The sequence below is a fragment of the Oreochromis niloticus genome, linkage group LG12, assembly GCF_001858045.2.
Source record: "Oreochromis niloticus isolate F11D_XX linkage group LG12, O_niloticus_UMD_NMBU, whole genome shotgun sequence".
NCBI classification, from domain to species: domain Eukaryota; kingdom Metazoa; phylum Chordata; class Actinopteri; order Cichliformes; family Cichlidae; genus Oreochromis; species Oreochromis niloticus.
In genome coordinates this window covers 18,853,911-18,867,314 of record NC_031977.2, presented here as the reverse complement: position 1 = coordinate 18,867,314, position 13,404 = coordinate 18,853,911, and the positions used below count along the sequence as shown (strand labels likewise).

Sequence of the window (13,404 nt, the reverse complement as noted above, 5' to 3'; positions counted from 1 at the left end):
GTGTAAGTGTGTGTATGCATGTGTTAGCGTGTTTGAGAGGAAGGGGATTGTGTCTGTGTTTTGTAAATTTTGTGCTAATTTTGATGGAAATATTGAGATTTTCTGAAACTGGTTATAAGTCTGATTATTTTGTTGACATCCAGTGGAAGAGATTCAGGATTTGTCTGTTGATTTTATTAGTAAAACATTTTGAGTTCTTTCATTTTTTGCGCAGCAGTGAGACAAGACCAGACTCGGCCTAACCAGTCTAGAATCAGCGATTCCTAAAATAAATAAGAAAAGGGTGCAATAAAAGTTTTTGGTAGATACAGACTAACCTTTAAGGGGACACAAACCAAGTACCGATGTTTTCGACTTGCTCTACCAAAGTATAATGAATTTAGCAATCAAATGATAAAGACAGGATGGCTTCAGTGTGTCTGCTTTAGTAACAAAAACTGATTTAATACAGAAACTGCAAAGAGCTAACAGGTGAATAGTTTACAGATGAAGGGCTGTTTTCCTGAATTATACTGTTAGATTTCTATTAGAAATATCTGGTACTCTCCAGCAGGCAGACTTCCCATTCATGCCTTGCATTGTTTTTGCTTCCCCATTCAGTCTGATTTCATTCAGACTTGTCATAAAAACCCTTTAATGTGAAATTGCTGCAAAAAGAAAATAGCGATTGTTCAGGTGACTTTTAGGGCCTCAGTCGATGGAATAGGAAATTAATATCTGGCATGGCCCCTCACACGTGCATACAAGCACATATGCACACTTTGAGTCTTTGAACACTGCAGTCCACTGGCGAGGGGATGATGTCATCCTGTCTGCTGCAAAACCAGCAGAGGAGGCAAGCGAAGGTGGGGGGGGGATAGACGGGTAAGGAGCAGGGGGTTGAGGAGGGAAAGAAAGCAACAGGAAAGAAAAGCCGAGATAAGGGCAGGGCGAGTAGTGGAGTTCAGGGAAGAGGATTTTCTGTGATGAGTGATGATAGGGGAATAATTTTACTTGGTAATTTTGAGCTTTATTATAAGGAGCCTTGCACTGTCTCAGCCCGAGGACAGCTGCATGCACACTGCATGACACCGTGCGTTGATACTACTAATGTTAACCGTGGAGCTTCTGTGCAGGTTATTGTCTGCGTCTTTTGCTTCAAGCAGTATGATTAATGTGTCTGTTCATTTCTGCGCAGCCCAGGAGTCGTAAGCTTGTCCATTCTCTTTGGGAATAATCGTGGAGGGACTCATTCATCTAACTCGTAACACGATCCAGCAGAATGCAACACGAGAAAAACCACACAGCAGTTTTTAGACTGCGTGTGTTTTCTCTGCTCTGTGTATGAGCTCTGTACCTGCTTGTCTCTGAGTCTGGCAGATGGGTGCGGTTACCCTGCATCTTTATCTTAGCACACCACACACTCACTCCTTGACGCAAGCAGATAGTTAGAGAAACATACAGACACATATGAGTCTGCAGGACTAGGAAAGCCTCACCTTAAAGAGAAGCAATGGGGTGGGTGGCAGTGGTCTGAGTCCAAGATGGGTTGGACAACTGTAGAGGGGCCTCAGCTGGGGTCACTATGGTGTTACCATGCCACCATTTGCTGTGAGACCATGTATATTGTGTTGGGTGTGTGTTTGCATCAGCTGTATTTGCCTTTACTTTGATGAGAGTGTCTCTGTGTGTCACCATGGTAGAGTCTGCAAACCTCGCATGCAACAGAAACCTCACATGCACTCTGTTACATTATGTATATTTTGTGCCGCCTGATATTTATATTTAGCCGTTGCATAGACGACATGCGCAAGTTTAACTAAATGAGATATGGGCAATTATTAAACGTACAACCTCTATTTAAATTACATTAATGAAATGAATAAAGGGAGGTATGCACATGTGTTTATAGTGTGGCGATCAGAACTCCAGTGGCAGGTGTTTGTGTGTGGAGGTCAGTCTGATCGCAGCTGTGTAGAGGGAGGGGGTTTGTGGGTTGTTATCTTCTTCAAAGTGAAAGAGGATGACAAAGTCTTGGAGTAACTCAGCAGGAAGATGGTGAACCAAGTTAACTTAGGATCTGTGAGTATTAAAACAGTCACCTATAACTACTCATTTATTCCTAATTATAAGTGTATTATGTTTATTTTTATTGCTTTTTGATGTCTTTTTGATATTGTTTCTGTAAATATAACTGCCATGAAGTAAGATCTAGATATCATATCATGTATTTATAAGTCAGTTTGCTTTCCGGTACATCCATGATTTGCTTTCTTATATTGTGGGACTATCTAACTGGCACTTTCCCTTTTAAAACACATATGTATATGACTCAGAGACGTTGTACTCAGAAGCCCAGTGTTTAATACTTCACACTCAGGGTGCTGCTTGCTGCACGAGGTTCATCTGATAAGTGGAAACTTTGCCACTGAGTAGATTTCATCTCTGATACTCGGGACTGTTGTTCTGCTGCCACAGTCAGCTGGAAGCGGCTTTTCCTTTAAAAGTTTTCTCTTTCCCTTCCATTGTCGTTTCTCCTCTTTTTTCTTTTTCGTTTTAAAGTGACCTCTCTCTTTGCGCAGCGCTGTGCCATTGGTGTCATGCTGAGGGTGTGTGGTGTCATTTGTTGCTATGCCTCTACTTCAGGCATGTGGATCCTTTCTCTTTTATACCCCGGCCTGCTCTGTCTTTGTCAAAAGAGGACCAACAACCCTGTCACTACAATAGTCAACACAGCATAAAGCACTGAGGAAACCATCCTTTGTAGTGCGCAGCAGCATTTGGTGTTTTTCTTTTGGAACAAAAAACGAGGGATTTGTACAGTCAATAACTTTATTATTTGTGTTTATGCAAATGCATACAGTGAAGGGCTGTTTATTCTTCTTGACCGGCATGTTGAGATTTCCATTCAGATGGGAAGAGGATGTAGGGAAGGGATAGCCAAGAGAGGAGATTATGTAAATGAAATAAAAAGGTGTGGGGCTTTGCTGCAGTCGACTTTCTCCCTGTGGTTCTCCTTCGGTCGCTCATGCTCCTGCTTCTGTTCCTCTCCCTTGCTTCCCACCCGTGCCACATGAGTGATCCTGTTTCAGCAGCACCCCTGCCTGCCTTCCTGCCTGGAAGAGGCATGAAGCCCTCAGACACAGAAAAAAACAACACAGACAAAAACAGAGAACGTGCCATGTGCCGGCCTGTGAGCCAGAACTCACCAAAGCCTCACACACTTTCTTCTCTCTCTGTCCTTTCTCCTTTTACCTTTGTCTCTTTCATTCACACACACACACACACACACACACACACACACACACACACAGACTCCAAACAGAGAGCCAACAATCTGCTGGCATCACAAATACACCACAGACTACTGATGTTATCACACTTGCCTTATCACCTGAGTGAAAGAAAGACTTGTGGACAATATTTTCTAATACATTTGCCTACATGCCCACCAAACCCTCTAACACACCCATTTAAAGGTCCAGAAGCAGATTTTCAAACTGCACTGTCCAAAATACCCAAGGGGGGAGTGAAATGAGAGGAAAACTGATGGACGACTGCCATCGTGCTATCGCTCTCAGTCCTTAAAATGCATTTTTCCCCAAAAATAACCAAACACTGTCTCTCTCTCTCTCTCTCCATTTTCCCTCTCTTGTCCTCTACTTTTATGCGTCTCTCACTTTCTCTTGTACCCCTTTATCCCCCTCTTTCCTCTTCTCTCCCTGTTTCCGTTGCAGGCAGATGCTGGCAACAGTTTTCTCCGAGCAGCCCGTTCTGGCAACCTGGACAAGGCCTTGGAACACATCAAAAATGGCATTGATATAAATACAGCCAATCAGGTGAGAGAGCTCATTCACCAGATTAAATATCTAGACTGGCATGCATATCTAACTACCAGCCAGTCACTTTTATTTAGACTGCACGTGGTTTTCTTGGCTCTTAATTCACGTTATGTAATTTTGCTTATCAGCAAACCTGGTCTTTAAACGTATTGTGCTGTAGTGCACAGCAAAAGTAGAAACTGAACTATTATTTATTACTTTTCATGTGCCCACAGTCAAATCCTGCCAGGGTTTTAGTCTCCTGGCTCACTATCTGCTTTCTAACTCATTAAATTAAATTTTTAGGATATTGGTGGACTGCTCACTTTATAAAAAAGTGTGAATGGATGGTGTAGTAGCAGTGTCTCCAAAAATGAAATAAAATTAGGTATTTTTGTAGCTCTGCACTGAGTAGTTATGTTCTCCTCAGATTTTCTCTGTGTTACCAACGTTTACTGCATATGTGTGTTATGTTCAGTGTGCATGAAGTCTCTAAACTGACTACTAAATTTGTGTGCCGGTGCACTCAGTCATCCAGTGCACTGTATGTGTACGCTCGGTTAGACTGTTAATCAGTGGCTGAAGGTGACAGTTCGGGTTTTAAAGGGTCTCCAGAGGAGGTAATAAATGGGGCAGGGGCTTTTCCTTCGCCCCATTTCTTCTTCCATCCTCCTTTATGCTGACAGCGTCCAGGAAGAGATAGTGTTAGTGGGCTAGGAGTGAGGCCCTCAGGCTACAGAAACTTGGCCAAAACCTGTATGTGCGCACGAGAGAATACTATGGCTCATTAATCTAACTTAGTCATGGTTTCCCTTCCATTCGCTTACTGTATGGTGCCCTCAGCACTTTCTAATTATTTGGCGGTAATGCTTCTGTCAGGATTTCTGTGAGCCCTATTCACCATCACTGCAACGGACCCCACATAATGACAGGTTTATTTGTGTAAAATGGCCCTGTCCCGACCATTACTGGAAAACTGCTCTACAATGACAAAGGGATACACCCCACTGATTAAAAATGTGACTATGTACATGCAGAAAAACTACGATACCTCGGTAGATGTGTTTTCCTGAATGACACACTTTCATTTCATTGTGTTGTAGATACTCAACATGAAGTTGTGTTGTCTTTTTACTGTTTGGCATTAAATGTTTTTGACCTACAGAGATAATCTACAGCATTCCTGTTTCACTTACAGTTACGTCCCTAAATGTGGAATTTATTCATGACATTTTGGAAAAACTGGTGTCTGCTTTGTGTCTTATTTTAAACCATTTTTCATTGTTTTTTGGATAAAAACCAAGCAAACCTAGTCTTTTACTGCACATGGCTTACACCAATAGCTTTGACCAAATGTAAGCTAATATTATTATTAGGTGTATTGCCATTGCTGTCATTGCTGGAACATGCACAGAGCGACAGGATATCTGGCAAAAGCTGTAGATTGTCCCTTAAACCTCAGTGGTTGTGTGACAGTTTGAGTCAGTATGGTGGGAGTTTGGCCAGGTGGAGGCTTAACTGTTCCTTCTTTGTGTGGATACCTCTGCCATGGCTCACTCACCAGCACGCTGCCTCACTCCAGCCCCTCCCTCACTATATTTTCTTCCCTCCTCTGTCCCTCTCAGTCTAACTGATCCTCCACTGCCATCTCTCTTTGCCTGTTTATCTACTGTTTTCTAACTCGCCTCCTTTTTGTCTTGATTTTTTTTTTTACCTTTTTTACCTACCTCCCCCCTTTTCTTCCCTCCCTCCTTTGTCTGCAGTAGAGTGATGGTGTGCTGTGGTCTCTCCACTCAGAGGAATAATATCAGTGGTGTGGGAAAGGTCCAACCTCACATGTCCTGTGCGGCTGAAGGAAGGCTGTGTGAGGTCAGACCTATCCCACACGGCTCGTATTCTTCCCGGCCACGAGACCAGCGGCCTGCCATCTCCCTCCCGTCACCCTCCTCCTCCGCCTCCTCCTCCTTTCATGATCATTAATCAAATGAAAGATTTTTCATCTTGATTTTCATCCCTGTAGACAGTGTTTTTGCTAATGGCCACTCTGATTCTGAGAGTACCGCATGCATGGTGTCCAGTGTAAGTATGTGCATGCAATGGTTTGTGAGTGATTCAGTCACTGTGATAACAGTGTCAGTTGGCATGGTCTTCAAGTGTTTGTGTGTATATATATACTGTCTGTTTGGTTTATTGTTTTCCATTAGAGGAAACTGCTCTTACTGTGTGTAGGACCCTTCAGTGTGAGGTCTACTCTTCTCTCCCTTTCATTCAGAATGGGCTCAATGGGCTACATCTGGCCTCAAAAGAAGGCCACGTCAAAATGGTGCTGGAGCTACTCCATAATGGGATCGTACTGGAAACCACCACGAAGGTAAAAATAAGTGTTGCAATCTTAACCCCTCAAAAATCACCTGTGGGAAAAAAAGAAAAAAAATCATAGATGCTTCAATATCAGATACATTTCTCGGAAACATGCCTAATGTTTTGAAATAAGAAGATTTTCCTTCCCTCTTCCTTGAGTCATTTTGCTGCTGTGAGGTTGACGATGAACCAGCTTGGACTGCAGTAATGTGCTGCTCCTGTCAAAAAATGTTTTAATGTCTGATCTTTTATAGTCATAATGAGCACAAGCTGACATCCATGCATTTGTGTTGTTCCTACATCATCATCATAACGTTGGCCCAGGATCAACACTGCAACCGACCAATAACGCTGTCTGATTAGTTTAGTTAGCATTAGCCAAGAAGTTAGCTAATGCTATTAAATACTATCACAAGCAAACCAAGCTTGGTAACCAAAATTTGGTAAACAGCAAACCTAACTTGATCATATTTCTTTTTATGTTGTACAAAGTAATAAAGATAACACTTGAAATGCTTACCATTTGTTCTGGAAGAGAATTTTATAAAATTAAAGAAATTTTTTCTTTTTTTTTTTTTCTTCCACACTGCGAAGCTATGACATCACAACAGCGTGACTGGTCAGTTGCTGACACAATAATGTTGATGCAACATTATTGTGAAGATGCAGGAACAACACCAATACAGATACAGATAACTTAACACCTTGTAATGCTGCCAGTTCTCAAAAAAACCCAAAACACTTTGCACTTTGAATTCACCTGTAATATTTCGTGTAAATGTTTACTTGTGTTCTCGTGTTTCTGTGTTTTACCAGAAAGGGAACACGGCCCTGCACATCGCGGCCCTGGCAGGGCAGGAGCAGGTGGTCCAAGAGCTGGTTAACTATGGGGCCAATGTCAACGCTCAGTCGCAGGTGAGACAGAGCTGCCTTCCAAAGCAGTCGTCACTGAATCCAGAGAGGCTTCTCTTCAGGCTAACTATTGTGATCTCTACTGTGAAGCCACTGTAGTAACTATTGCAATTCCATCTGTTAACATGTGTCTCTGTTCCAATATTTCTGTGTGTTGCTGTTCCCTCTCTGTCTACATCTCTGTGTGTGCATCTGTGACTGTCTCCTGTTGCTTGTGTGTCTGCTCTGCTGCTGTTGTGGGTGTGTGCGTGCCTGTTGTGTCTTTCTGAGACAGAAGGGTTTCACTCCACTCTACATGGCTGCACAAGAAAACCATCTAGAGGTTGTGAAGTTTCTTCTGGAGAACGGAGCCAATCAGAGCATTCCAACTGAGGTACCACTAAGCTGAGAGACATCATTTTTGAAGAGTTATCTCCCAAATTGCTCAATCCTATCTCTGCTGATCCACACCCGCTGTCTTTTCATTCTGTTTTTGTTCTCATTAGCCTCTCTCCTTACACCGCTCTCACTTTCCTTCCATGAGTCAACCTCTCTTCTGGTTCTCTCCGGTGTGTTGCAGGATGGATTCACTCCTCTCGCCGTGGCTCTTCAGCAGGGGCATGAAAATGTTGTAGCCCTGCTCATCAACTACGGCACCAAGGGAAAGGTCCGCCTCCCTGCGCTGCACATTGCAGCACGCAACGATGATACACGCACAGCCGCAGTGCTTCTGCAGAACGACCCCAATCCTGATGTGCTAAGCAAGGTGTGTGTGTACAGAATGGAACAGGAATGTCTGTAATTGGTGTGTTTTTGCTGTTTGTTTCTTAAATGCAAAGGGAATGAAAGTAGCATGCTGTTAACCTGATGTGTCCCTGCAGACTGGATTCACACCCCTCCACATTGCTGCGCACTATGAAAACTTGAACGTAGCTCAACTGCTGCTCAATAGAGGAGCCAATGTCAACTTCACCCCAAAGGTATGGGAAAACTAATGGTAACTGAAGGTCAGTCACATGACTTGCTCTCTATTCTTTTAGGGGGTTTTTTTTTTTTTGTCTGAGCTTATCTGTGTCTTTTCTACAGAACGGTATCACTCCTCTGCACATTGCATCCAGACGGGGTAACGTGATCATGGTCCGACTCCTGCTGGACAGAGGGGCTCAGATTGATGCCAAGACCAAGGTTTCCAAAGCTCTCATCTCAAAGCTTTGGTGTTTCCAAAGCACTGACTGTATTTTCCTAATTTGATGGTTCATTAACTAAATCACTAACAATCACTCCCCTCTAGGATGAGCTGACTCCTCTGCACTGTGCAGCAAGAAATGGTCATGTTAGGATTATAGAAATCCTGCTGGACCATGGAGCCCCCATTAATGCAAAGACTAAGGTAAACCCCTACAGGCGTCAAGAAAATTCTTTAAGTCTCTTAAAGGTTTTATTTTTAACAGTAAGACAGCAACAAAAAACTAAAGAATTTAAAAACCGTCATCTTTTCAACTGATTGTGAGACTCAATCCTTTGGCTTATTGTGGCATACTATCTACATTGATGTATTTTGATGAGTGGGGTTATGGTTGTGGTTTTGCCTTTTATATTTGTAAATGAAATGTGAAGAGAGAGGACATGTGTGCCCAACATACCTGCTTTGGTTTGAGAAGCTGTTGCTTCAGCGTGACTTCCAGTGTTTCTGAATTTCACTCTTTCGTTTGGTCATAAGTACAAATCTGGGAGCTTTTTTTTTCTATTTTCTGTTTTTAATCTGAAAATTTGCTTCCTGCCATGGGAGATAACAAAGAATCAACATATTTATTTATCTATCTATTTATTTTGCAGAATGGCCTGTCTCCAATCCACATGGCAGCGCAGGGCGACCACATGGACTGCGTCAAACAGCTTCTACAGTACAACGCAGAGATTGATGACATCACACTGGACCACCTCACCCCTCTGCATGTGGCGGCACACTGCGGTCACCACCGTATGGCCAAAGTACTGCTGGACAAAGGGGCCAAACCCAACTCTCGGGCTCTGGTTAGTGACAAACATACTCTAATAAGGCCAGATCAGCTTAATAAGTCATACGAGTCAAAGTTGCTCTTTACCTTCGTAGTAATGATAACTGTTTGCTTTCACAGAACGGCTTTACTCCTTTGCATATTGCTTGTAAAAAGAACCACATGCGTGTGATGGATCTCCTGCTCAAACACTCGGCGTCATTAGAGGCTGTGACTGAGGTAAGAACAGTTCAAATAAATAGATGTGAAGTTATGTAGATGATTTAATAAATCCCCAAGATCATTTATAATTCTTGTAATTCTGTGCTCCCTTTTTTATAGTCTGGCTTGACCCCTTTGCACGTAGCATCATTTATGGGTCATCTCAACATTGTGAAGATCCTGCTGCAGAAAGGTGCTTCCCCCAGTGCTTCTAATGTGGTGGGTACCTAACTGAAATTTCAAGGCCAACTCAAATAACCAATTCATATTCCTGAGAGCATTATTGATTTGACTCTTTGGTTTGTGTGTGAACAGAAAGTGGAAACACCTCTCCATATGGCATCCCGGGCAGGACACTATGAGGTGGCAGAGTTTTTATTGCAGAATGGAGCCCCAGTTGACGCCAAGGCCAAGGTAGAGATGTTACACACCAAAGCATAAACGTCCAGTAAATAAATATGATACACGAATCCCGGCAGATGAAGCTGACCAAGCTTTGCATCCACGTGCTAATTTCCCTCCTGTACAGGATGACCAGACACCCCTGCACTGTGCAGCTCGGATGGGCCACAAGGAGCTAGTGAAGCTTCTGCTGGAGCAAAAGGCCAACCCCAACTCCACCACCACAGCAGGACACACACCGCTGCATATCGCTGCCCGGGAAGGTCATGTGCAAACTGTACGCATCCTCCTGGACATGGAGGCTCAACAGACTAAGATGACCAAGGTAAAGGCTTCCTGCTAAACCTTCTGCTGTGAAATTTGCCCTTTTTAAACTGTCTGCCCAAATGCTAAAAACCCCTAACTGATGTTTTATACACTTTCCTGTTGGTGCGTCTGCAGAAAGGCTTCACTCCACTCCATGTGGCCTCCAAGTATGGGAAGGTGGACGTTGCAGAGCTGCTTCTGGAAAGAGGAGCCAACCCAAATGCTGCCGGAAAGGTGAGGAAATCATAACAGTCTTGACTGTTTGGAAGAAGAACTAAATAAATCCTTGTTTGAACTACCACAGTCTGATTAATGTTTGAATCACTTTCTACAGAATGGTCTAACTCCGCTGCATGTTGCTGTACATCACAACAACCTGGATGTTGTTAACCTTCTTGTTAGCAAAGGAGGATCACCACACAGTGCAGCCAGGGTAAATCAAATTAAAAATACACATATGTAGACACAAGGTCAGGCATTTTTCAAGCCAGATGGTTTAGTATTGTGTGTGAATACATGTCATTCTAAAAAAAACCCACATCTCTTTCCCAGAATGGCTACACTGCCCTCCATATAGCATCCAAGCAGAACCAGGTGGAGGTGGCCAACAGCCTGCTGCAGTATGGAGCATCAGCCAATGCTGAGTCACTACAGGGTGTCACACCTCTCCACCTGGCCTCACAGGAAGGAAGGCCTGACATGGTGTCCCTGCTCATCTCCAAACAGGCCAACGTCAACCTCGGCAACAAGGCAAAGAGATAAAATTAAAAAATGAAAGAAATGTTACAGTAAAATAAACTACAGTCTATGTTGTTTTCGCTGTTTTTGACCTCTCTCTTTTCACTCTGACAAACAGAGTGGGTTAACACCCCTGCACCTGGTGGCACAGGAAGGACACGTTGGAATCGCTGATATCTTGGTGAAGCAGGGGGCGTCAGTTTATGCCGCAACACGGGTAAGACCTTTTCGTCACGCGGTGTTTTGTCTTTGAGCTGGAAGAGAAAATGTCTGAGCAGCTTTGATTTGTCTGGTTATATTGGTCCAATCGCTGTTTGTTAATTCCTACAATAAATTTTTTTATTGTAATTTTCTTTTCTTGAAATACTTTAACCATTTCAAAAACATTATGGTATGCATTTCTAAAGCATTTTTCATAAAACACTCAACCTCCATGTGGGATCATTACGATCCCGGTTATGACCTTCACTATGTTTTCTCCACTTTCAGATGGGTTACACCCCACTCCATGTAGCTTGTCACTATGGCAACATCAAGATGGTGAAGTTCCTCCTGCAGCAACAGGCCAACGTAAACAGCAAAACAAGGGTGAGTGCCTCCCTCTGGCTCTGGACGAAAACTACAGCTAAAGCCGGATGAGTCATAGAGCTTCAGTACAGTCTGTCAGTAACCACGGTTACAGTCTGTTAACACACAGGTCATGATGGCAGGGTTTCCCAGCTGTTAGTGTAAATTGATTTAATAGGACATAGAGGAGTTTTTTGCTCATAAGGGAATAAATGTTTGAAAACATGGTTTGCTGTAATACATAGAGTAACTGTTTCAAGCTGGTGTGTGTTTATCCATATTCATATGAAGATGCTAGAGGAAAAAATCAGCTAAAAGAAAAGGTGAGATGTATTGTAGGGCTGCAATGAACCATTATTATCATCACTGACTAATCAGCTTTTTCACAGATGACGTTCTTTGTTTTTTTTCTCAGTTGGCTGCTCGTTGCAGTCTGTTTTTGCTTAAAATGTTCAGCTTTTGCTTTGTTTTTTTTTATCTATTTTACTTTATTTTTTATTATAATGTAGTGGGTATTTTTCTTTTACATCACTTACAGTAATGTCTCAGTCTCAGTAAACTCAGGCGTCAAGGCTCCTCACAAATTTAAGCAAATTGACAAAACTTAAAGACATTCCTACAATATTTTCATTTTATTTTTATTAGTTTTGTATGTATGCACTAAAGTTTCATTTCATTTCTGTTTGGTTCATAAGTCTATCTGTGTTTTTTCACATCTGGCTTAGTTTAGCTTTTGCTGACTACAGTGAATGTGGCCTTCAGAAATCTCACAGAAATTCTAGTGCTTAGACCGACTTTTACACTTTTGTGTATTTTTTCCCTCACAGCTTGGTTACACTCCTCTGCATCAGGCAGCCCAACAGGGACACACGGATATTGTGACACTGTTGCTGAAGCATGGCGCCCAGCCCAATGAGACCACTACAGTGAGTGCGATTATCTCTTCTTCATCCTCATTCATAAAGTTTGGTCTTCATCGATGTCCCACTCTCTTTCTTTTAGCATGGCACGTCAGCCCTGGCTATCGCGAAGAGGTTGGGCTACATCTCGGTGATCGACGTCCTAAAACTTGTCACTGAGGAGACAGTTTCCATGGTGAGATGTTTAGAAAAGGGGTTGTGATAATCACATGGGAACATATTGTATGAAAAGTTGAACCTTCCCTTTTGCTGTTGTCGGTAACTGTTTTCTTTTCTCCTGTGCCCAAAAGACGACCACAGAGAAACATCGCATGAGTTTCCCAGAGACAGTGGATGAAATACTGGATGTGTCTGAGGATGAAGGTATTATCATTATTATCACTGAATTAAAACAGCAGGAACACTGTACCTGATTGATGATATAAATATTTTTCCCCCCATGACTCATTGTTTTGCCTTTTGCTCTTTTTTTTAGGAATTGCACAGCTAACATTAGGTATGAATGTCTGTTTCTTACGTGTGTGGCTCCATTTCAGACTCACGCCATCTTTGTGCCACTGCTTTTCTCTCTCTCCTTCGTTCCCCTCTGTGATGGTGGCTCTGGTTTCTCACTGGCATGCACCCATAGCACCCATGTCTGTAACCTCGATATGTCCCTGTGATAACACGCTCATTCTCTGACTCTCCAGGCGTCTTTTCTCCATGTTGTGACATAAGCCATTCATTGTTAATAATATTAAATCAAATATAGCAAATCTTTAGTAAGAAAAACACACAAAAACCTTCTTTGTGAGTTTTAATAACTTAGATTTTGGTGGCATATATATATATATATATGTTTTAATATTCATTTGAAACATGTGTGACTGTAACTGTATCTCCATGTGAATCTGCCTCTATGTATTGCATCGTTTATTACTGTCTTGTGTTTCTGTCATGTGACCTGTGTTTGCTGGCTGATTGGTTGTTGGGTTGGGGACTTGGAGGGAAAGAGATGCTTAGAAATGCTCAAAGGACTATTAGCATTAATAATATGTCACATGACCAGGTTCTAAAAGGAGTTGCTTATAATTATCACACCACCGTTGCCCTCAGGGTTATAGTGACTTTCAGCTAATGGTTTGCTTTTCCAGCTTGTTGTATGTGTAATATACGGTACATAAGGCAAAAACAGAGTTTGATTTTCAACCTTGTTACAAT

The 13,404-nt window shown here is 42.5% G+C and overlaps 1 protein-coding gene across 1 annotated transcript in view; it reads left to right on the top strand.

Annotated features, from left to right (window-relative positions):
- ank1a (ankyrin 1, erythrocytic a) overlaps positions 1-13,404 on the top strand; it is a 43,692-nt gene that overhangs the window by 3,315 nt on the left and 26,973 nt on the right. Inside the window, 22 exon segments of the mRNA XM_013275355.3 lie at positions 3,717-3,818; positions 6,073-6,171; positions 6,978-7,076; positions 7,348-7,446; positions 7,633-7,818; positions 7,934-8,032; positions 8,139-8,237; positions 8,344-8,442; positions 8,889-9,086; positions 9,191-9,289; positions 9,392-9,490; positions 9,587-9,685; positions 9,801-9,998; positions 10,115-10,213; positions 10,314-10,412; positions 10,532-10,729; positions 10,836-10,934; positions 11,207-11,305; positions 12,112-12,210; positions 12,287-12,379; positions 12,495-12,567; positions 12,680-12,700. Of these exon segments, the coding sequence (XP_013130809.2) occupies positions 3,717-3,818; positions 6,073-6,171; positions 6,978-7,076; positions 7,348-7,446; positions 7,633-7,818; positions 7,934-8,032; positions 8,139-8,237; positions 8,344-8,442; positions 8,889-9,086; positions 9,191-9,289; positions 9,392-9,490; positions 9,587-9,685; positions 9,801-9,998; positions 10,115-10,213; positions 10,314-10,412; positions 10,532-10,729; positions 10,836-10,934; positions 11,207-11,305; positions 12,112-12,210; positions 12,287-12,379; positions 12,495-12,567; positions 12,680-12,700 (2,455 nt within the window).